Consider the following 24,014-nt stretch of genomic DNA (forward strand, 5'->3'; position numbering starts at 1 on the left):
CTCCAGAAATATTGGATCCAAATCTCCGTGAAACCCCACCGACGAAGAAGAGTTCTGGCCAATCAGCAAAGTATTCTGAGGAGAGCGACATACTCCCGCCGAATCTGACTGATGACAAGCGGGAGGCAGCAAAGAGTTCCAAAGGGACGGTGTGTGAGATGCGGAAAGAGTAACATGTAGCTACTTAGTCTTAACTCAGTCAATTGTATATTATATTTTGCAGAATAACAGTGTTACTCTGGAAGATCTGTCAATATTGCGACATCATATGGTTTTGTTATATTGCCACTGTTTTCCGCACAAGGATATCAAAAGTGAGGGAAGTTTCGGATGGTGATGCTGGCGGCGGAAGATCCATCCGTGGACGGGCATTTAGCATCCACTCCACGGAGGAGAGGTAGCGATGATATTTATATTTTAACGTTTCAAATGTTTTTGGAATTTAGTTATACTTTTAAATTATGATTTATCTTTGTTTGCCTATGGCCACATAGTCAACACAAACTTCTGCCTTAATACGTTATCTAGCTACTATAACTAGCTAACGTTAGTTAACACGACAGTAAGGTTAACTACTAAGTTAGTTACTGTACAGTACACTAACGTTAACTGTTATAGTATATAGCTAACGTTAGCGAATTAACGTTTTTATTAGCCAACCCCTCACAACATTTCCAAGTATGTAGTGAAGTGTAAAATGTGGGTTTATGTACGCTTGAAGTTCACCTAGCTTGTATAGCTAACTATATGATCGATCTGAAATTAATCTAACTTTACTGTAACTTAGTTAGCTAACGTTATTCTTTATAGTTAACTATTCATCAGCCAGTTGGTGTCAACCTTGTAGCCTGCTGCTTGCCCATGGCCTTCAGCTAACTAACGTTAGCTAGCAAGCTAATGTGCACCGAAATGATTGAACAGTGTATTTATTGGTGGTTTTGCTCACCAGCTTGTTGATAACAGTTAACGTTAGTCGGAAACTATAATTTCGATTAGACATTGAGTTACAACACTGCCCGCTCGACAGCTAGAACCATTGACAATGGTTCATTTAATGGGCATTGTACTGCTGCATTTACTCATAAAGTAAAAGTGCATTGTAAAACAAAGTCCATCTAACGTTAGCTATGAGTGATGAGGGGGGATGGTTGTGGGATTGTCATCTTATCTCACTCACTTTGTTTTGGTTACAGGTATGGGTGGCAATCAAACCTAGCAATGCCAACAATAAGCTTGTTTGGGTTACTTTAACAAACGGAATTTGTTTAATTTACTTTGAGGCTAACCCTGTTCTCACCACCGTTAGAGCTGTGAGTGTAGCCACAGCCGGGTTTTTACACTTGGCTTATATTCACCGAATGGCGGGAGAGAAAAGCAAACACCTCGCTTTACTTAGCCAGATGACTTGTGCCATCCTCTCCTAGGTTTTTTTTATTTGTGATCCACCGAATTGATTCGGTATTATGTAGCAAAATGAAATTGTGTTTTTTACATTGGATAAAAGTAGAGACTAAGAGCTACACAATTGTATATCATACACTGCATATGAGAAACAATGGGAAAGTAATTATGCTTTGAAAGTTGATAAACCCCACCTTTTGAGAAAACGTTACTTAAATGTTTTGGTAAACCTACTGGAGAGCTCTTTAGTTTGGGTTATGTGAAAGAAGTGCTATAACCCCCAAACACATCTTGTTAAGTGGATGGGTCTCTACAGAAGGTGTAAACAGCACAGTGTAATGGTTACTTGCATTGTAGCAATATCAAAAAAAGATAGTGTCAATATAAAGGAGGGGAAAAAAGGGTCAATGCCAGTAGAGAAAGAACAAAATAATATACCGTATGCACAAAAACATCAATAACATTATCAGTGATACTGGTGAAAGATGAGGTAGTTATATGTATATAATCAGGGGTAAAGTGGCTGAGCAGCAGGATAAAAAAAATAGATAGTAGCAGCAATGTATGGCGTGTGTGTTAGGAGAGTCATGTGAATGTCCATAGAGGCACTGCATATAGTGCTGATGACACTAACATTAGGCTATAACTAGCAAGGCAAATTGCTTTCTGAGATAATATTACTACACAGATCATACACTTAACGCTAATGTTTGCTAGCTAGCAAGCCAGCCACCTAACTTCAGCTAGCCAGCTAACAGTAAGCTTTAACTTTCTGACAAAATTTGAAACGTATAGTATCTGAAACTGTAGCTAGACTCTTACCAGTACATATCGATGAATGCTTCACGGCAGACTGCAACCCCTTTCATTAAGTAAGACGTCCTGTGTCGTTTCCGTTTTTGTTTGTACAGCTTGCTTGCTTGGCCCGTTATCAAGTCACTCTGGTTCACACTGCAATGCCATAAGAATCATCTGATATTTCTCCCTCTGTTACAGATGCCATGGTTGCCCTTAGTTTGAAGATGTAATCCAAAGATGGGTGTTTTATACAACAGCCTTCTGTGTTCTCTTAATAACGACTCCCTCTGCATTTGCAAACAAATGGCAGAATTATATTAATCTCTTTATCATTCTCTGATTCTACCAAACATTTCACTGATTTCAAAACTCTTTCAACTTTTTCTTCTCCATCACTGTCATCAGAAGACTACAATGTCTTTGATGAAAATGTTTTTTACCTAAATCAGGGATTTCCTCATCGTCTGATTCATTTTCAGTCAGAGAGTCAGCATGGTACGATCGTCCTCCTGAAAGTAGTCCCATCACAACTTTTTCCCTCTGCCCTTTGTCGATAGCGCCTGATAAATTCAGGGCAGCAATGTTGTTGAGAGCATTAGCAGCCCATTTGCTGTTCTCCATCGCTAATGTTATATCTTTTGAAAAAAAAACTGCAGTAGAAAGGATTATCTACACATAACGAGCAGCTCATTTTATAGACAGAAGATGCTACACGGCAGACCAATCCTAAACTCTCTCGGAATGTCGGGCCATTCATTATCTCAGCCGATCATGGCTAGCGAGAAGGTTGCTGTCTTTTTATGTGGCTAAACCAACTAGGCCCGTACTTTAACAACTTTATTTGCATTTACAGATGGCATACAGGTTTGTTATTAAGGCACATGAAAGTTCAAATCTTCCAGAAGGCATTTCTGCCAAAAAACACATTTTGATAATAATAAAATCAATAAATGTTCAAATGCCTTTCCTGTGAAGTCGTGACTTGCGATGATATGCCTAGTTTCCTGAAACGAGTCACATTTGATTTAACATTATACTTGAATTGAAGTGGTAGTCCATTTACTTGATAAGTAAGTGCTAAGTCTAACTTAGCCGTTTCCTAATTGACTGACATGTATTTATTATTTAATTCCTTAAATAACCTGGATGCATTTGTTAAACTAACCATATGAGCAAACTAAGGACTAGCCTATAGCATGAATACAATTGAGTGGGGGGGATGAAGCAGTTAGTGTTTAAGTCATACAGTGTTATGACTGTTTGTGTGGTTTGAACATATGAAGGTACTGCACATAATTCTTTGTTCCAGTGACAGAGTTGTGCAGCAATTCAAGTGACGCAACTTGTTTGCAACTGGAAATATTTCTGTATTGAAAAACAGTCTGTTTGAGGACTGAAGGATTGCTTGTGGGATTGTTGTCATCTTATCTCCCTCACATTGTTTTGGTTACAGGTATGGATGGCAAAGTCAAACCCAGCAATGCCAATAAGAAGCTTGTTCAGGGTAAGTGAACCTCGTGTTTTGAATGCATATTACCTCCATATACTATTTGCCAGATTTCTGCTCGACCGATGTCACAACTTCCCTTTACCTGGCAATAGATACTAGTAAAACTCCAGCCAACATGTTTAAAAAGGTCAAAGGTGATGCCAAATCTTGGAAATGTATGTTTTTAAACTGTAGTACTTTGTGTTTTAAGTTGTAATTGTGGCTGAAATGTTGTGTGCTGCTATTTTGGCCAGGTCTCTCTTGTATAATAGATTTTTAATCTCAATGAGACTAACCTGGTAAATTTTACAATTAGATGCTTTTATTTTGCCAAAGGAGAATGATACATAATAACATAATGCTATCAAACTATTAAAAAATATATATTCAGAGATTCTAATTTAGTAAATTATATTACAATTAATACAATTATTTAATTTAGTGTCTTTGCTTTCATTGTTTTCCCAAATACTTTTAAAGATAAATTGGACTTAGTCCAACTTGAAAATCTGTGATAATAAATGGTATTTTCTCCTCAGCCCGCCTTCCATTTAAGCGTCTGAACCCAGAGCCCAAAGAGACCAGTGAACCCAAAAGAACTCGTGCCCTTCCCTGCCCAGAGCCTGGGCTCTCAGATGGGGAGAATGAATCTGAAATTTCCCCGCTACCCATGCATCACGGACCAGCATTGGTTAACGGCCGCGGACCCCTGGATGGATTCATGAGTCACAGCAGCCAAACTTCCCCTGCCAAAATAATAGTTGTTCTCACTGAGGACTTCAATTCAACTTACCCTCTAAAACAGCAACCTGCAACACCCATTTCTGCCTTGTGTCCTTCCACAAAAAACAACCACCAAAGCAAAACCCTGAGTGCTGTAACGGCCACCAAAACAGACCACACTGCCAAAACAGGGCAATTAGACTGCAAGGTGGGGGATGAACGGGATGGGGAGGAGGAGCAGGAAGGGGAGGACACTGCATCAATCTCACAGCTAGATACAACACAGGGATCTGACATAGAGGAAGAGTTTGTCAACCCTGATATGTCCAGTCATGGGAATGGGTCCATGCTGTCTCCTTCATCCACCAGCTCTCTGTCAGCGGCTGAGAGCTCCCCAGAGAACAATCGTACTGTCACGGTGAGTACCGACTCGCAAATCAGATTCAATAATCATTCAATGTCTCATCAGGGATCTTTGTGTAAATGTACACAGCAGAAAGCTTTTAAATTAATACGGGATCTATGTTACCTTCTCTCTTTCCAGGAGCCACATTCCACCCCTAAAATAGAGCAGAAAACAGTGAAAAGACTCTCTATAAAGGTATAATGAGCTGTGATAGATTACTTCTGTATTTCACTGCTAAGTGGCATAATTTTGCATCCCAATTACTATTTAAATATCTACATCAAAATACTTATCTGAAGCTGAGTTTATTTTCTCTCTTCATAGAGTTTGCAGGAGCAAGCAGAAAGGCTACACCAGCGCCAAGAGAGAGAGCGGCAGTGGGAGGAGGCTAAAGCGGTTAAAGAGAAGAAAAAAGAGGAGGCTCGCAAACTGAAAGAGGAGAGAGAAAGGGAAAGAAAGGAGAAAAGGGAGAAAGAAGAGTGTGAAAAAAGAGAGAGAAAAGAAAAAGAGGAAAAGGAAAAAGCAGAGAAATTAAGAGCGAAAGAGGAGCATCGCAAATCAAAGCAAGAGTGAGTGTTGCTTGATCGAAAACCACCTAGAGCTACAGATCTGAAATGTCTTGTTACTTTTATATAGACTTGACTGGAAACATTTGATTGAATGTTTTTTTTTTATTAAAGCAAATGTAAGCCTTGCAATTGAATTAAACGTGATATAATTTCCCCAGGGCAAAACTTGAAGGCAAGAGAAAGAAAGAGGAGGAGAAACGGTTGAAAGAAGAGAAGGATGTGAGTTGATAAGGGATGTTTCTATTTTTTAAACTGGAGTGTAATGTGTGACATTTGACGGTTGACAATTGCCATGTCATTGTAACCGACCTGATAATACATCTGAAAATGTTCTATTCAGAGGCTCAAAGCAGAGAAAGCAGAGATAACAAGATTCCTACAGAAACCGAAGACTCCTCAGCAGGCCACAAAGGTAAGATAACTCTGACTGGATTGAAAAAGAAAACAAAATCTTAATCATAAAATAGTGGCATGTTAATTTAATCTGTAACTTTCCTTCCTTCTGTCCATACCCCACCTCAGACCCTTGTGTCTGCCTGTGGAAAGTTTGCTCCATTTGAGATAAAGGAGCACATGGGTCTGGCGCCGCTGACACGGGTCCAGTGTGAGGAGGCAGTCCTGGATGAACTGGACCGGTACCTGGCTAAGCCTGATGGAAGCCTGCACGGCCTGAGGGACTGGACCAGAAATGAGCCCCGCAGATCAGGCCCAACCAAGCCCAGAAGCACAGACTCTATGAGGTGAGACCATCAGACCCTAAAAATCACAATTGTTGCGTGGCCATGATGGCAACAATGGGTGCTTTGAATTGCTGAACTCTTGACATTTTGTGAAACGACAAGGAATCTGTGATTTCCTACAGTAAAGAGGCTGTTTCTACATTGAAAAAAAATACACAAAGGCAACATGTAAAGTGTTGGTTTCACGAGCTGAAAAAAATATCCCAGAAATGTTATATATGCACAAAAACCTTATTTCTCTCATTTTGTGCACAAATGTGTTTACCTCCCTGTTTGAGCAAGATCAAATAATCCATCCACATGAAGGGTGAGGCATATCAACAAGCTGATTAAACAGCATGATCATTACACAGGTGCGCCTTGTGCTGGGGACAATACGCGGTCGGCCGATTATGATTTTTCAAAGCCGATACCGGTTATTGGAGGACCAAATAAGGCCGATGCCGATTTAAAAAATAAATTAAATTAAAATAAAAACGTGTATGTGTAATAATGACAATTGCAACAATACTGAATGAACACTTATTTTAACTTAATATAATACATTACTAAACTCAATTTAGCCTCATAAAGTGGGGCAAAAAAAGTATTTAGTCAGCCACCAATTGTGCAAGTTCTCCCACTTAAAAATATGAGAGTCCTGTAATTTTCATCATAGGTACACTATGACAGACAAAATGAGGGGGGAAAATCCAGAAAATCACTGTAGATTTTTTTATGAATTTATTTGCTAATTATGGTGGGAGATTAAGTATTTGGTCAATTAAAAAAAGTTTATCTCAATACTTTGTTATGTACCCTTTGTTGGCAATGACAGAGGTCAAACGTTTTCTGTAAGTCTTCACAAGGTTTTCACACACTGCTGGTATTTTGGCCCATTCCTCCATGCAGATCTCCTCTAGAGCAGTGATGTTTTGGGGCTGTTGCTGGGCAACGCAGACTTTTAACTCCCTCCAAAGATTTTCTATGGGGTTGAGATCTGGAGACTGGCTAGGCATTGATGTTTATGGTTAGGTCAAATGCGCTTGTTAAATCATCACCCGTTTGTCGAAGTAGGCTGTGATTCAATGAGAAATTAACAGGCACCGCATCGATTATATGCAACGCAGGACACGCTAGATAACTACACATGGTTGATGATATTACTAGTTTAACTTGTGATTATGTTAAGATAAGTTTAATGCTAGCTAGCAACTTAACTTGGCTTCTTACATTTACATTTAAGTCATTTAGCTTGTTGCCCTCACGTAACAGGTAGTCAGCCTGCCACACAGGCTCCCTGTGGAGTGCAATGTAAGGCAGGTGGTTAGAGAGTTGGACTAGTAACCGGAAGGTTGCAAAAACGAATCCCTGAGCTGACAAGGTAAACATCTGTCGTTCTGTCCCTGAACAAGGCAGTTAACCCACTGTTTCTAGGCCGTCATTGAAACTAAGAATGTGTTCTTAACTGACTTGCCAAGTTAAATAAAGGTGTAAAAAAAAAAAAAGAAACTGCAAATTGGTGTCCAAAAATCGGCCCTAATTAATCTGTCGACCTCTACTCTAAAGGGTGCAGTTTTGTCACACAATACAATGCCACCAATGTTTTGGGCGAGTCACCTGTGGGATCTTCAGACCAGCCACCCGGACAGCTGATGAAACTGTGGATTTGCACATCCAAGGAATTTCTGCATAAACTGTCTCAGGGATGCTCATCTGCGAGCACCAGGGTCTTGACCTGACTGCAGTTTAGCGTCGTAACCGACTTCAGTGGACACATGTTCACCTTCAATGGCCACTGTGACACTGGAGAAGTGTGCTCTTCACGGATTAATCCCGGTTTCAATCGTACAGGGCAGATGACAGGCAGCGTGTACGGCGTCGTGTGGGTGAGGGGTTTGCTGATGTCAACGTTGTGAACAGAATGCACCATGATGCGGTTATATGGTATGGGAAGGCATTGGCTACGGACAACAAACACAATTGCATTTTATTGATGGCAATTTGAATGCACAGATACCGTGACTAGATCCTGAGGTCCATTGTCGTGCCATTCATCCGCTGCCATCACCTCGTTTTTCAACATGGTAATGCACGGCCCCATGTCGCAAGGATCTGTACACAATTCCTGGAAGCTGAAAATGGCCCAGTTCTTCCATGGCCTGCATACTCACCAGACGTGTCACCCATTGAGTATGTTTGGGATGCTCTGGATCGACATGTACGACAGCGTGTTCCAGTTCCCGACAATATTCAGCAACTTTGCACAGCCATTGAAGAGGAATGGGGCAACATTTCACAGGCCACTATCAGTCTGATCAACTTTATGCAAAGGAGATGTGTTGCGCTGCATGAGGGAAATAATGGTTACACCAGATGCTGACAGGTTCTCTGATCCACGCCCCTACCTTTTTAAAGGATGTGACCAACAGATTCATATCTGTATTGTCGGTAATGTGAAATTCATAGATTATGGCCTAATGAATTTTCCAATTGACTGATTTCCTTAAATGGACTTATTCCGTATAGTCTTTAAAATCGTTGCGATTTTATATTTTTGTTCAGTGTATGTACACTCCTATAGTATTTGGCCCCTCTCTGTTCTCTGCATAGGGAGTGTATGGTGATAGTTAAGGGGCCTAAACCGGACGGTGTGCCTGACCGGCAGCGCTACGGCCGCATGAAGCTCCTTCAGTTCCGTGAGAACTACCGGCCTGCCTACTGGGGCACGTGGAGTAAAAAGAGCCCCCACATCTCCCCACGTTACCCTCTCAGACAGGACAAGGTAAGACTTCCCTCATTCTCTGACCATGATCCTTGAAGCCTTTCACTTCTTTACATCTTAGTTTCTGACATATTGCTCTCACTAACCCTGCCATATCCTATTTGTCAAGTGGTGCCATGAGTGAAGAATGTGTTCTGGGGGTGATATCCGTTGCACTGTGACTTCCATGTTTGACGGGTTTCTATGTATGACTAAAGTTTGTGTGTTCTCACTAGGTCCTGTTGGATTATGAAGTAGACAGTGATGAGGAGTGGGAGGAGGAGGAGCCAGGAGAGTCCCTGTCACATAGTGAAGGGGTAGGTCTCTCGTCAATACTCTTCTGTCACAGCTTTTGATGCTCTGCTGTTCTGTTTGATATCAATATTTGCTTATTGTTGTAGCTGAATCGTTACTGCTGGTTGTGAGGATCTAAAGGGGGAGGCAACTTTTTTTGAGGGGGGGGGCGGACTCTGTCGGTCTCAACTAACTGTTAAGAGTTTGAATACACATTGTGCAATTTTGAAATTTGTTTGAGTCAGCAGTCACTTAATTAGCCCATGTCAGCATTTTTTTTACATGTATTGTTAAGTTAGCTATCTAAATGTGTATGGTTGAATTACCAACTGGGGTGGGGTCCATTGATCATCAGTTATCATGTAAAAAAAAAAAAATGCTAACAATTGCCTCCACTCTATGGCACAATATGTAGAATTGCAGGCAATTGGCTGTAAAACTGCTAATTTGTCTGTCCGCCCCATTGCAAAATGAGTAGAATTGCATGAAATTAGTTATAAAATTGCAGTCTTTTTTTCCACCCCATGGCAAAATGTGTAGAATTTCAGGAGATGATAAACCTAGAAAAAAAAATATCTTGGCTGTCAATTAGGTGGGCCGTTAAAAGATTTTGCTCACAAGGTTGGGGGGATGTTTGTGGGTACGCAGACCCACTGCCCCCACCCCAATCAATGTTGCCTATCCCTGACTAAACAGACTCTTGTTTTTGCAGGAGGATAATGATGAGGGAGGTGAAAATGACGATGACGATGAGAATGGTTTCTTTGTACCCCATGGTTACCTATCAGATGGCGAGGGGGCATTGGAGGAGGAAGAGGTAGGTTAAATTGCCCCTACAATCCGTATGCATGCCTCATTCATTTTCTTTACTGTTCTTTTCCGGTGGTCTGGTATGACTAATAATGGATATAATGTAAGTACTTAGTGCTTTACAGTGGGCCTCCCGAGTGGCGCAGCGGTCTAAGGTGTCATTATAGACTTGGGTTCGATCCCGGACTGTGTCACAACCAGCCGTGATCAGAAGTCCCTTAGGGTTGCGCACAATTGGCCCAGTGTCGGGGAGGGTTTGGTGGGGCTTGGTTCATCGCACTCTAGTGACTCCTTGGGTCAGGTGCTGCAGGCTGACTGCGGTCGTCAGTTGAACAGTGTATGTTGAGCACTCACCTTAATTGCTCCTATCTCTGTGACGTGATTCCAGGAGGGTGGCGACCCAGAGAAGCAGAAGGTTCGTCAGAAGCTGAAAGCCCGGGAGTGGGACGAGCTGATGGCCAAGAAGAAGGTGAAGGTGCTGGAGGCGGTGGTGAGAGGCTGTGTATGGGAGGGAGAGGGTCCTCCTCTGGAGCTATTCCAGCAATTCGCTGTGTGCCTGGTAGAACCCCTGCCAAAGCCGGAGCCCACCACCCCAGAGGACTACGCACAGAAACTACAACAGAAACTACAAGAAGATGAGCAGCGTGAGTACATTCTTATGTCTGGGGGAACATGCAGATATACAGAGTTCATTGTGTGTGTTGTCATTTCGAGAGACAGGAGCATTTAGGTTTAAGTGCCTTGCTCAAGGGCACATTGGTAGATTGTTTTTGCGTAGTTGGCACAGGGATTCGAACCAGCAAACTTTAGGTTACTGGTCCAACACCCTTAAACACTAGGCTCTCTCCAATATTCATGTCCCTTTCGACCTCAGCCTTGCCACCGTTAAGTGGTAGTGATCATCTGAGTCCTTGACTGACTGAAGCGGGATGAAATGTAGTTCATGGTTTGGATGGAAAACCTGTGACTGTGTTTGTCTTTGATGCTTATCTGAGTTCTTACAGAATAATGTAAATGAGTAATTTGGTTGAGCCATGTGTTGTTTGAATAGTGTCACTATTGTCTGATTTTTCAGAGTAGCTCTGAGTGGCCAAACTGTAATGACCTGTGCCTTTACTGACTTTAGCAAGCATGCACTTATATTTACACAAAAATCTGTGTTTTGATTGTGGAGATGGACTTAACACCCAAGACCAACATGCGATTTATCTGCACTCATGCCGCATCGAGAGCGAGCTAAATCAAACACCAACTATTTGCCTCATGTGTGGAGTTGAAGAAAAGAGAGACCACATATGCCAATGTGGTTGTTTTTATAAAAATCGAGTTATGTTTCGCCAAGAAAACATACCGTAATTGCTGGACTATTAAGCGCACCCGAATATAAACTGCACCCACTGAATTATTAAAAAATATTTATTTTGTACATCAATAAGCCGCAAATGTCTATAAGCCGCAGGCGCCTACCGGTACATTGAAACAAATGAACTTTACACAGCCTTTAAACGAAACAAGGCTTGTAACAAAAATAAATAGGCTTTAACGAAACACGGCTTGTAACAAAAATTAAACAGTAGCCTACCAGTAAAGTCATTGGTCACGATCTTCTTCCTCCTGTGCACTGAAACCACTTAAGTCATCTCCTTCGGTGTCGGAGTTGAATAGCCTCAGAATTGCTTCATCCGATGTTGGATCGTTTTCATTGTCGCTCTCGTCACTTTCATCCGGAGGCAAATACCCCGCTGAGCTCATGCTGCCCCTTCAACACGCAGCAGTCCAGCCTTTCGAAACCCGTTGATGATAGTGGATTTTTTGACAATGCTCCATCCACACTGTCAGGACCCACTGGCAGACTTGACCATAAGTTGCTCTTCGCATGCGGCCCGTTTTAGTGAAAGATTTCTCCCCACTTGTCATCCAAGCCTCCCACTGAACACGGAGCGCCACCTTAAATGCACGATTTACACTGATGTCGAGTGGCTGCAAATACTTTGGGCCATCTGCTTTTCTTCCCTCTGAAAGGTTTGTTGTCATTTTGCACTGAGTCAGTTCCTCACGCTGCTGTTTACAAAGTCTTATAATCGACTCATTAAGGCCAAGCTCCCATGCAGCAGCTCTATTTCCTTTTCCAACAGCCAGATCGATCGCCTTCAACTTGAAAGCTGCATCATATGCATTTCTCTGTCTTTGCCATGATGAGGGTGACAAAATTACTACCGTAAACAGAATGATGGGAAGTTTGAGCGCGCTCGATTTATGTCACATTATGTGACGGTGCTCAGTTTTTTGGCGGCATGAATCTTGTGAAAGCGGGAAAAATTCGTAAATTAGCCGCGTCATTGTATAAACCGCAAGGTTCAAAGTGTGGGAATAAAGTAGCGGCTTATAGTCCGGAAATTACGGTACCTGTTTGTCATCAGGAAAATGTAAAACTGGATTGAGTGAAGTAGCAGAAAATGTGCTTAATGATTATGAGCTCTGTCTGTATGCAATTACTTGAGCCTAAAACATGAGCATGGAGAGCTACACAGGTTTGCTAAATTACTGTATATATTTTTCTAATATTTAGTCTATTTACTTAAATTTGTAGCTCTCTGTTGTAAACAATTGACTGTGCTCTCAGACAAAATTTAGCTGGAATTGTGCCGTGCAGAATTGAACCAAATTGGTGATTGGTTGACGATATGACACAGGCTTACGTCTTGTCTTTTTTCAGTTGCATTGTGCAGAATATCAGATCTTTTAACAGTTGTAGTGTTTAACCTCACCAGATGTTATCATAATGACTGCAAAAAAGACTCATTAGAATGCAATGAATGTCAATTCTGATAAAATTAATGTGAAGTCTGAAATACGGTACAAATGTACATTTTTTTCGTTGTAAATGGGTCGGTAAACCTGAAAAGGGGCTGAAATACCAGGCGGTGTCAGAGGAAGGCAGAAAGCCCTTAAAATTGTCAGACTCCAGCCACCCTAGTCATAGACTGTTCTCTCTGCTACCGGTACCGAAGTGCCAAGTCTAGGTCCAAGAGGCTTCTAAACAGCTTCTACCCCCAAGCCATAAGACTCCTGAACCTCTAATCAAATGGCTACCCAGACTATACTATTTGCATTGCCCCCCCCTCACCTCTGCACACCACTGCCACTCTCTGTTGTCATCTATACATGGTCACTTTGATAACTCTACCTACATGTACATGCTACCTCAACTGGCCAGTGCCCCCACACATTGACTCTGTACCGGCACAATAAAATCACCCGACGCAATTTTATACACATGAACACAAAGGCTTCAGATAAGCACATCAACTTCAAAAGAGTAAATTGACAATGCGTCAGTACTACTCTATCTTTGTTTTAAGTCCCCCAAAGTTGGACTTTTAACTTTTGGAGAGCTCATGTCTCATTCGGGGGAGCTAAGCCCTGTGGCTCCCCTGTAATTCACCTTGTGCTTGCTTCAGTCATTGATTGCTGTCCAGACTGCAAGGGAGACTAGACTCTAGTCTAAACTAGAGACAATCAAAGATCTGTATCGTTTTCAGACAAGCTTTATATGCTGCGTCTGAGTCACTCAGTATTTACTGTGACAACAAGTAATCGTGAACAGTGAACAGCAGGTCTTTATGGCTGACCTGAGTTGCTCTGTAGCAGCCTGCGGGAGTATATGATCATATTGGATGCAGCATTTTGGCCAAACTTTGTATGAATAGGCCTAGATGTAGAATGTGTTTTCAAACACCTTCCCATTTCCCCTACCATATCTTCAGTGCTGTCCCAGTTGCTGCCACTGCTCCATGGAAATGTGAACAGCAATAAGGTGATCATCACAGAGTTCCAGGAGTTTTGTCGCCAGAAATTGACCTCTACTATTTCCAGCCCCCAGAACTCGGGAGACATTCCCACCAGGTAACTTTAAACCTGATTTACTAAACATTAGCTAGTTTACATAATGAGTAAATCATATATGGTCACTATTAAACTCATATTATAAACTGGGTGGTTCAAGCCCTGAATGCTGATTTGGCAATTTGTAAGTCGCTCTGGATAAGAGCGTCTGCTAAATGACTTAAATGTAAATGTAAATATCAGACCGTATTCCATGGGTATGACAACATTTCTTTTTACTTATTTAATTATGTTGGTAACCAGTTTATAATAGCAATAAGGCACCTCTGGGGTTTGTGATATATGGCAAATTTACCACGGCTAAGGGCTGTATCCAGGCACTCCGCGTTGCGTTGTGCTTAAGATTAGCCCTTAGCTGTGGTATATGGCCATATACAGTGCATTGTGAAAGTATTGAGACCCCTTGATGTTACAGCCTCACTCTAAAATGTATTAAATAAAAACCTTCTCATCAATCTACACACAATAACTCACAATTACAAAGCGAAAACAAGTTTTTGTAATATTTGACAAATGTATATACTTATTTACGTAAGTATTTAGACCCTTTGCTATGAGACTTGAAATTGAGCTCGGGTGCATCCTGTTTCCATTGATCATCTTTGAGATGTTTCTACAACGGTTGTAGTCCACCTGGTAAATTTAATTGATTGGACATGATTTGGAAAGGCACACACCTGTCTATGTAAGCTCCCACAGTTGACAGTGCATGTCAGAGCAAAACCCAAAACATGAGGTTGAAGGAATTGTCTGTAGAGCTCTGAGACAGGATTTTATCGAGGCACAGATCTGGGGAATGGTACCAAAAAATGTCTGCAGCATTGAAGGTCCCCAAGAACATGGTCCCCAAGATGGGGTGGCCTCCATCACTCTTAAATGGAAGAAGTTTGGAACCACCAAGATTGGCCACCCTGCCAAACTGAGCAATGGGGGGGGGGGGGCTTGGGTTAGGGAGGTGACCGAGAACCCAAGTATCTGAATGTCCTTGAGTGGCTCAGCCAGAGCCCGGAAATGAGCCCGATCAAACATCGCTGGAGAGACCTGAAAATAGCTGTGCAGTGACGCTCCCCATCCAACCTGACAGAGCTTGAGAGGATCTGCAGAGAAGAATGGGAGAAACTCTCCAAAGACCCAAGATGACTAAAGGCTTTTATTGCTGCCAAAGGTGCTTCAACAAAGTACTGTGTAAAGGGTCTAAATACTTATGTAAATGTGATCTTTCTGGGGGTTTTATAAATTTAAATTTGCAAACATTCTTAGCCTGTTTTTGATTTGTCATTATGGGGTATTGTGTGTAGATTGGGGGGGGCGGACAATTTAATCCATTTTAAAATAAGGCTGTAACGTAACAAAGTCGAAAAGGTCAAGGGGTCTGAATACTTTCCGAATGCACTGTACCACACCCCCGCGGGCCTTATTGCAAGTGCAAATGCTATATAAAAGCTAAAAAAAAATCCTTAACTGAGATGGTCTTCTTTTGCCCTAGGATCCGTCTGAAGCGCCTTATCAAGGGAAATGCCATGTATGAGAAGCGCTCGGCCTACAGACGCTGCTGCTGGTACATACACACAGAGGTCCTGGCTCGCTTCAGCCAGGAGGCTCTCCCTGTGCCCGGCCAGTGGAACTACCTCACCTCTGGTGCCCATGTGTCCCGTGAAGAAGCCTCGGCGGCCACAGGCTCACAGGGCAACTCCCCAACCACCCCACAGACCTCCACCACACCCTCCTCCTCCAACAAAAGGAAGAGTGCCGGCAGCATGTCCATCACCAAGTTCATGAAGAAGGCTGCCGACCCTGAGCAGGTATGACAGTCTGATAAACTATGCATATGAAGTCCTTTTGCTCAGATCCTATTGCTAAGACGACTGTGTATCAGATTTTCATGAGCACTCCTTTGTTCCAGGCTCATGAGATGGATGGGTTCCAGGCAGACACAGAGGAGGATGAGGATGAAACAGACTGCGTCATAATCCGTACACAGAAATGTGAGACCTCAAAATAACTTTCCTGACAGATTGTTTGGCACTGAAAGACACGTTGTATTTGGTTTCCCTAGATATAAGTAAGAAGGGAGGTATTGTCAGTGACACTAAATATGTCTTCCCCTGCAGGATCTTCCTGAAAGGATACCTCCCCCACAGAGAATGAGCACACAGAAAAAATTGAGGTGACCCCCCCCCCTCTGATACGACTGATCTCCCCCTGCTCCGGCCCATTCCCACCCCGGCCACCACCTAAGAACTGCCCCCTGACTCTGGGGTGTGTACCCAGTGTCAAATAGAATCAGGTCTTCAATCAAGATAACATTCTGTAGTGGCACACATGCCACCCACACAGTATTACTTCCCACTCTGCTCCTCTAAGTACCAGACATCTGCATGTAAAAATTAAAGTGTCTGACTGAGAAACTTATTAGGACATGGTTTATTTTAGTCCAATGCTCAACCATTTTATTACTTGGTTCAGTTGGAGTGTCAGACATGTCTTTACTTGGTGAGGAGTGGAAGGTGGCTCAGACAGTCAAGACTCTGCTACTATGGTAGATTGGGTGGCCGTTCTAGTAGTTGCCGTGTGCTGGCCCATGTGTCCTCCTTTTAATACCTATATACAGTACCAGTCAAAAGTTTTGAGACACCTACTCATTCAAAGATTTTTCTTTATTTTTACTATTTTTATAGTTTGGATATCACATGGAATCATGTAGAAAACCAATTCAAAATGTTATTTGAGATTCTTCAAAGTAGCCACCCGTTGCCTTGATAATAGCTTTGCACACTTTTGGCATTTAATCAACTAGCTTCATGAGTGCTTTTCCAACAGTCTTGAAGGAGTTCTCACATATACTGAGCACTTGTTAGCTGCTTTTCCTTCACACTGCAGTTCAACTCAACCAAATTGAGATGGGTGGAATGAGGTCGTCTGATGCAGCACTCCATCACTCTGCTTTTTGGTCAAATAGCCCTTACACAGCCTGGCGGTGTGATGGATCATTGTCCTGTTGATTAACAAATGATATTCCCACTAAGCGCAAACCAGATGGGATGGTGAATCGCTCCAGAATGCTGTGGTAACCATGCTGGTTAAGTGTGCCTTGAATTCTAAATAAATCACAGACAGTGTCAGTACCATCACACCTCCTCCATGCTTCACGGTGGGAACCACACATGCGGCGATCATCCGTTCACCTACTCTGTGTCTCAAAGATGTTGGTTGGATCTGAAATTTGGACTGATCAGACTAAATGACAGATTTCCACTGCTTGTGTTTCTTGGCCTAAGCAAGTCTTCTTATTGGTGTTTTTTAGTAGTGATTTCTTTGCAGCAACTCAACAGTTGATGTTAAGATGTGTCTGTTACTTGAACTGTGTGAAGCATTTCTGAGGTTGGTAACTCCAAAGAACTTGTCCTCTGCAGCAGAGGTAATTCTGGGTCTTCCTGTGGTTTTATGAGAGCCAGTTTATTCATAGTGCTTGATGGTTTTTGCAGCTGCACTTGAAGAAACTTTAATAGTTCTTGAAATTTTCCAGATTGACTGGACTATCATTTATCTTTGCTTATTTGAGCTGTTATTGGCATAATATGGACTTAGTATTTTACCAAATAGGGCTATCTTCTGTATACCACCCTACCTTGTCATAACACAACTGATTGGCTCAAACGCATTAAGGAAAGAAGTTCCACACACCTGTTAATTGAAATGCATTCCAGGTGACTACCTCATGAAGCTGGTTGAGAGAATGCCAAGCATGTGTAAAGCTGTCAAGGCACAGGGTGGCTTCTTTGAAGAATATTAAATATTTTCATTTGGTTACATGATTCCATAGTACGATGAAACAAAAACTCTGGAATGAGTGTGTGTGTATATGCATTTGTTAAAAAAAATACTTGACCTGGTTGAATTGTTTAAATGTACTGCACTTTTATATGCCTTGTTCCCCTTCCTTATCTGGATACCTTTATCAACATCCCACCACTCATCCCTGTATGGTTTCAATATGGCAGGTGCTGTTTCAGGCTGCTAAACAGTGCTTTTTGTGTTCTTAATAATGGTTTAGAGGTGGAACAGGTAATGGCCGGCCATTATTAAAAACTTTGCCAATGAAAGGCAAACGGCAGAGACATTCAGAATGCTTTCCTGTCCCAGTTTTCAGATCTCACTGTCTTTAAATAAAGCAATATTTAAATGTTAACATGCTATTATGTGCATATACTGACTAAAGATAAAACACATGCTTTGATACTTAGAGCATTACCTTCTTTATGGCGATTCCTAAACAAGGCTAGGAAAACATTTAGATCAGAGACCAGCTTTGCTAATCGTTGCTGTTCATGTCTGAACTTAAACATTGGAGGGGTTATGGCTGCCTGTGTGCAGTGCACAGGTTACACAGATGCTGTGAGGAGAGGTAGATTGTCATCCCAGGCAGCACTGGCTCAAGACTTGGGGACAAACCTCAGCTCATTGTTGGTCTCCAGTGTTGATTACATACAGTACAAAACAACCCGCCGCTGACAATTTTAGAGAAATCGAATGAAATTAGCCAAGTAAATGCTTTGACAACCTTTTTGCCCTCCTATTCAATGAAAGGGAGCTTCTAACATCAACTTTGTCCAGTAACCTTCACTTTTGAAGGTATAATTTGACATGTTTGCTGCTGCAACCTTAAAGTGCTACTAATATTACAGGCTCCATCTGAAATAAAATGCCTTAACCAATAACTATTATACATTGTAGTCCACAGCTGGTCTGGCTCACAAAAAACAGCTACTGAATCCTAACCACTAGACACGCAGTGTGGTCCACCACTCACATGTAAAGCTAGAACTGTATCTGAATATTTGTTGTAAAAGCAGAGCAGAATGGAGTCTCATACCATGTTAAGGTGACTGATTGCCTAACCATAGGTGTAAGGGAGCCATTTCAGTCCTCATCCTACATTCAGGGTACAATACAAATAACACTGAATGGCGTCTGTCTCTTCCCCCCCCGTCCTTTAATGGATTAGTAGTCATTTCTACAGCCTCAAATGTAGTTTGGGGATGAAGGTGTCATCTCCAACCTGGGAGGGGTAGGAGACCCAGGGACAAACACAGCTTCTGCTCAGCTAAGGGTCTGAATATTCTCCAGTAGCTCTGGCTTGAGGAGTGCAGAGCTCTTTCCACCGCCAGCTGCAATGTCCGCTTGAACTGCGGCATCCAAGGAAAACGTCAGCAGAACCGCAGGGACCTCCGAAAGAAACAGACACTAGTCAGAACCTTCCCTTTGTACAAAAGTAAATGGAATTGTTTATTTTGCCTGACAGTTACATTTGTGACAATACTGTGTGTCTCTGCTTACCAGGCTACATTCATTCAGGGCCACCTCTTGGTCCTCCTGGAGTTTGTGTCCTCCAGGCGCCACCAGCTCAAAGGGCTGCCAGCCATCTACCAGGGAGTCCCGCACAAACTGGAAGAGCACAGACACCTTGTCCCAGGCCAGGAAAGTGCCTGAAGGGCATAATGTGTGACAAGAGAGCCATTAGCCAGCCAATACAAGTTTAGTAAAAGGTAAGAGGATACAACTATAAGAAGATGTAAGATACAGTTGAAGTCGGAAGTTAACTTTCAGTTTCACAATTTGACATTTAAACCTAGTAGAAATTCCCTGTCTTAGGTCAGTTAAGATCACCACTTTATTTTAAGAATGTGAAATGTCAGCATAACAGCAGAGAGAATGATTTATTTATTTCATCACATTCCCAGTGGGTCAGAAATTTTTTAACTTGGGTCAAATGTTTTGGGTAGCCTTCCACAATAAGTTGGGTGAATTTTGGCCCATTCCTCCTGACAGAACTGGTGTAACAGTCAGGTTTGTTGGCCTCCTTGCTGGCACATGCTTTTTCAGTTCTGCCCACACATTTTCTATGGGATTGAGGTCAGGGCTTTGATGGCCACTCCAAAGCTATTTTGACGACAACTTTGGAAGTATGCTTGGGGTCATTGTGCATTTGGAAGACCCATTTGACCAAGCTTTAACTTCCTGACTGATTGCTTCAATATATCCACATAATTTTTGTTCCTCATGATGTCATCTATTTTGTGAAGTGCACCAGTCCCTCCTGCAGCAAAGCACCCCCGTGCTTCACGGTTGGGATGGTGTCCTTCGGCTTGCAAGCCTCCACCCTTTTCCCTCCTTTTTATATTTGCGTACTATTGTTTGTACAGATGAACGTGGTAGCTTCTGGCGTTTGGAAATTGCTCTCAAGAATGAACCAGACGTGTGGCGGTCAAATTATTTTCTGTGATTTCTTTTGATTTTCCTATGTCAGTGCCTCTTTGCTCGATTTTGAAGGTAGGCCTTGAAATACTTCCACAGGTACACCTCCAATTGACTCAAATTATATCAATTAGCCTATCAGAAGCTTCTAAAGCCATGACATAATTTTCTGGAATTTTCCAAGCTGTTTAAAGGCACAGTCAACTTAGTGTATGTAAACTTCTGACCCACTGGAATTGTGATATTGAATTATAAGTGATATAATCTGTCTGTAAACAATTGTTGGAAAAATTACTTGTGTCATGCAAAGTAGATGTCCTAACCGAATTGCCAAAACTATAGTTTGTTAACAAGATGTGTGAAGTGGTTGAAAAACGAGTTTTAATGACTCCAACTTAGTTGAGACAGACTTCAACACTGCAATCAAATTGAGAGGCTACTGCAAAATATACATACAAATGACTATCCATGTCAACGAGCTTCTTTGCTCATATCTTGTTTATACATCTGCTTATCACATTAAAGTAGGTGTTTGTTGGCAGATACAGACCCTGCAGTATGTTTCCATCAGGCAGTCGTACTCTCAGCAGGGTATAATTGTACTTCCTCCTCTCCCTCTGCTCCTCTCTCTCCCGCATGGCCTTGGTACGCAGCATAGTGTTCTTGTCCACCACCTCGTTCCTGAATACCACACAACCACCAAGAATGCACCTTAACACAAGTCATAACTGGAAAAAAAAAACAACAAGAATACACATCATGTGCACTAACCAAGTGAACCCTACTAACACTAATACAGTAATCATTTTATACAATAAATTAATCTCTTAGATGCAAAAATCACTCCAACATTTCCTGGTTGCTAATATTCTCATCCTTTCTGTTTATGTGACTAAACAAGTATAGTGTAGAGCAGTGGTCACCAACTGGTTGATCGTGACCGAGTGGTCAATCACCAAACATTTCTGTAGAAAAGCCAACGATAAAGGCTTTACGTTCCTTTTTTTCTTCATGTTGCGCTGTTGGTGGTAGGTACACTTGATTTGCAAGCCTTGTGCACCGGGCTGGCAGTGTTCTCATTTTCAACCATTCCATTAGTCTGAAAAGACAAACTTGCCGACCTGGCGGACCGGGAGATCTGTGGCTAAATCGAGTGAGCATACTGCGCTGGCTAATCGAATAGCTCAAATCACCGTGCCTACCTACAGCTTCCATAACCCCTGCCACAGCAAAGAAATAGCGCACATAGAACAGGCATACCATTTCTTAGACTTGCTTTCAATGGGAATGACAGATCTATAGCACACATTTCTATGCGAATTTGGCCAGGTTGCTCAAAGTGACATATTGCAACTTTAAAGAATGAGTCCATACTTTTGCTGCTGCTCCCTCTTGAGCTCTTCTGCAGTGAGGTTGTAGAACTCTGGGGGAAGTTCGAAGCGCATGGCGTTGGGGGAGGGTCTGAAGGCCTGGGGCTGGCGGTCCAACTGGGCTCTGACTGGTTCTCCCCTCTGCAGCCGGTCCCTACTCTCTTTCATCACCTCCAGGGATTCTGGATCATGCTCCATCAGCACCAGGAACTCCTCACTCTCCTCTGGGAAAGGAAGACAATCAGCTAATCAATTCCCCAAATGCAATCCAACCACTTACCCCTGGTACCCCCTATAGTACAGTATGCCTCTGCAGAAGCATACTAGGCCACACAGACAATAGGAAGCATAGACTGCATTTTAATGGGTTTACCTTGTCCTTCCACATCCAGCATGATGCTCTGAAAGCCCATAGCTTCCAAGAACTCCCGACTACCCTCCACAGTCTTCACCTTTTCCTATGGAGAGAGAGAGAGATCAGACAGCGAGAAAGGGACCAGTGAATGGACCACATCGACAGAAAACATTGAGTCTCACTTTACCCTCCACATGTCTCAAATACAGTGGTGGGAAAAAGTACCCAAGTCTCATACTTGAGTAAAAGTATAGATACTGTACCTTAATAGAAAATTAAAGTAAAATTGAAATTCACCCAGTAAAATACTACTTGACTAAAAGTCTAAAAGTATTTGGTTTTAAATACACTTAAGTATCAAAAGTAAATGAAATTGCTAAAATGTACTTAAGTATCAAAAATAAAAGTATAAATAATTTAAAATTCCTTATAAAGCAAAGCAGACGGCACCATTTTCTTGTTTAAAAAAAACAAACTTACGAATAGCCAAGGGCACAATCCTACACTTGGACTTTATTTACAAAAGATGCATGTGTTTAGTGAGTGCAACAGACCAGAGGCAGTAGGGATGACCACGTGTTCTCTTGATAAGTGTGTGAATGACAATTTTCCTGTCCAGCTAAGCATTCAAAATGTAACAAGTACTTTTGGTTGACAGGGAAAATGTGTGGAGAAAATTCAATCTTTTCTCTAGGAATGTAGTGATGTAAAAGTTGTAAAAAAATATATAAATAGTAAAGTACAGATTTAAAAAACTACGTAAATAGTACTCTATAAAGTATTTTTACACCACTGCTCAAATATACCTGGAACACCTTGTTGCTGAGTTTGATCTTCCTGTACTTCTCCTCTGCCGGGTTCTTACAGATGTTTTCAATGTACCTGACAAGATGGGGGGGGGAAAAAAAATGGGGTGTCAAGACACTGTGTGAATTCTTGTCAATGTACACTCAGTGGCCAGTTTGTTCGGTACACCACCCAGTTCACACAAATGGTTCACTCCCACAGACAGTAAGTCACGTGGCCTGCTGTATAAAGAAACTGAGCGTGATATGCGCACCAGATCCTGTATCTCAAATGGATGGCCTCCAGGGCTTTTCACATACAGTGCTTAGGGTTATCAGAGAATGGTGCAGAAAAGAAATAAACATCCAGTCAGCAGCAATCTTGTGGGCGAAAACAGCTTGTTGATGAAAGGTCAAGGAGCATGGAAATAATTGTGCAAGCTAACAGGTGGGCCACAAACAGGAAAATAACGGCAAAGTACAACAGTGGTGTGCAGAACAACATCTAGGTCACAACTTGTCAGTCCTTGTCATGGATGGGCTATTGCAGCAGACAACCACACTGAGTTCAACTCCTATCAGCTAAAAACAAAAAGAAGTGGCACCAGTGGGTACGCGATCACCAACACTGGACAATTGCGAAGTGTATAAACGTTGCCTGGTCCGACAGATCCCGGTTCCTGTTGCATCATGCTGATTGCAGAGTCAGGATTTGTCATAAGTAGCATGAGTCCGTGGCCCCATCTTGCCTGATATCAACGGTATAGGCTGGTGGTGGTGTAATGGTGTGGAGAACGTTTTCCTGCACACAATAGGTCCCTTGATACCAATTGAGCAACGGTTCCATGCCCCAAAGAATTCAGGCTGTTCTGGAGGCAAAGGTGGGTCCAACCCAGTACTAAATGGGTGTACCTAAAAAAAAAACGGGCCACTGAGTGTATATCACACATTCTAAACCTGAATGCTGATTGGTTGACAGTCGTGGTATATCAGACTGTATACCACGGGTATGACAAAACATTTGTTTTTACTGCTCTAATTAAGTTGGTAACCAGTTTATAATAGCACTAAGGCACCTCTGGAGTTTGTGATATATGGCCAATATACCACGGCTAAGGGCTGTGTCCAGGCACTCCGCATTGCGTCGTGATTAAGAACAGCCCTTAGCCGTGGTATATTGGTCATATACTACACACCCGCATACCTTATTGCTTAATTATAGGACAGTTCCATCCCCCTCCATGTTTCTCACTTGCTTATGATGTCCACTGCAGCCTTGACTTTCTGCCTGTCCTTGTTGAAGGTATGAACCATCATAATGGAAGCCTCCACTGCATCCTCTTCAAACCGCTGTTGGACAAGACGAGGTT

General features: G+C 42.2%; 2 protein-coding genes across 4 annotated transcripts in view; one reads left to right on the top strand and one right to left on the bottom strand.

The window, feature by feature from the left end:
* LOC118371581 (chromatin assembly factor 1 subunit A-like) lies at nucleotides 1-18,068 on the top strand. 3 transcript variants are annotated; one of them, XM_035757095.2, is made up of 17 exons: nucleotides 1-149; nucleotides 305-397; nucleotides 3,653-3,703; nucleotides 4,228-4,829; nucleotides 4,956-5,012; nucleotides 5,142-5,386; nucleotides 5,545-5,605; nucleotides 5,727-5,798; nucleotides 5,909-6,126; nucleotides 8,719-8,890; nucleotides 9,106-9,186; nucleotides 9,876-9,980; nucleotides 10,362-10,617; nucleotides 13,741-13,879; nucleotides 15,366-15,681; nucleotides 15,783-15,864; nucleotides 15,991-18,068. In XM_035757095.2, coding segments are annotated over exons 2-17 (2,526 nt in total). In that variant the 5' UTR covers nucleotides 1-149; nucleotides 305-330; the 3' UTR covers nucleotides 15,993-18,068. The 3 variants fall into 3 exon arrangements, with proteins under 3 accessions (XP_035612988.1, XP_035612989.1, XP_052336450.1); XM_035757096.2 differs by having other exon boundaries at nucleotides 59-176; XM_052480490.1 differs by having other exon boundaries at nucleotides 98-397.
* LOC118371582 (UBX domain-containing protein 6-like) overlaps nucleotides 16,518-24,014 on the bottom strand; it is a 12,553-nt gene continuing 5,056 nt past the window's right edge. The window contains exons 5-11 of the mRNA XM_035757097.2: nucleotides 23,897-23,994; nucleotides 22,666-22,741; nucleotides 21,878-21,962; nucleotides 21,509-21,728; nucleotides 20,685-20,815; nucleotides 19,217-19,365; nucleotides 16,518-19,105 (exon numbers count right to left, since the gene is read on the bottom strand). Coding sequence (XP_035612990.1) covers nucleotides 18,980-19,105; nucleotides 19,217-19,365; nucleotides 20,685-20,815; nucleotides 21,509-21,728; nucleotides 21,878-21,962; nucleotides 22,666-22,741; nucleotides 23,897-23,994 — 885 coding nt within the window. The 3' untranslated portion in view covers nucleotides 16,518-18,979. The remainder of the gene's footprint in view (nucleotides 19,106-19,216; nucleotides 19,366-20,684; nucleotides 20,816-21,508; nucleotides 21,729-21,877; nucleotides 21,963-22,665; nucleotides 22,742-23,896; nucleotides 23,995-24,014) is intronic.

Source organism: Oncorhynchus keta, chromosome 26 (genome assembly GCF_023373465.1).
Source record: "Oncorhynchus keta strain PuntledgeMale-10-30-2019 chromosome 26, Oket_V2, whole genome shotgun sequence".
In the NCBI taxonomy this organism is placed as follows: Eukaryota; Metazoa; Chordata; class Actinopteri; order Salmoniformes; family Salmonidae; genus Oncorhynchus; species Oncorhynchus keta.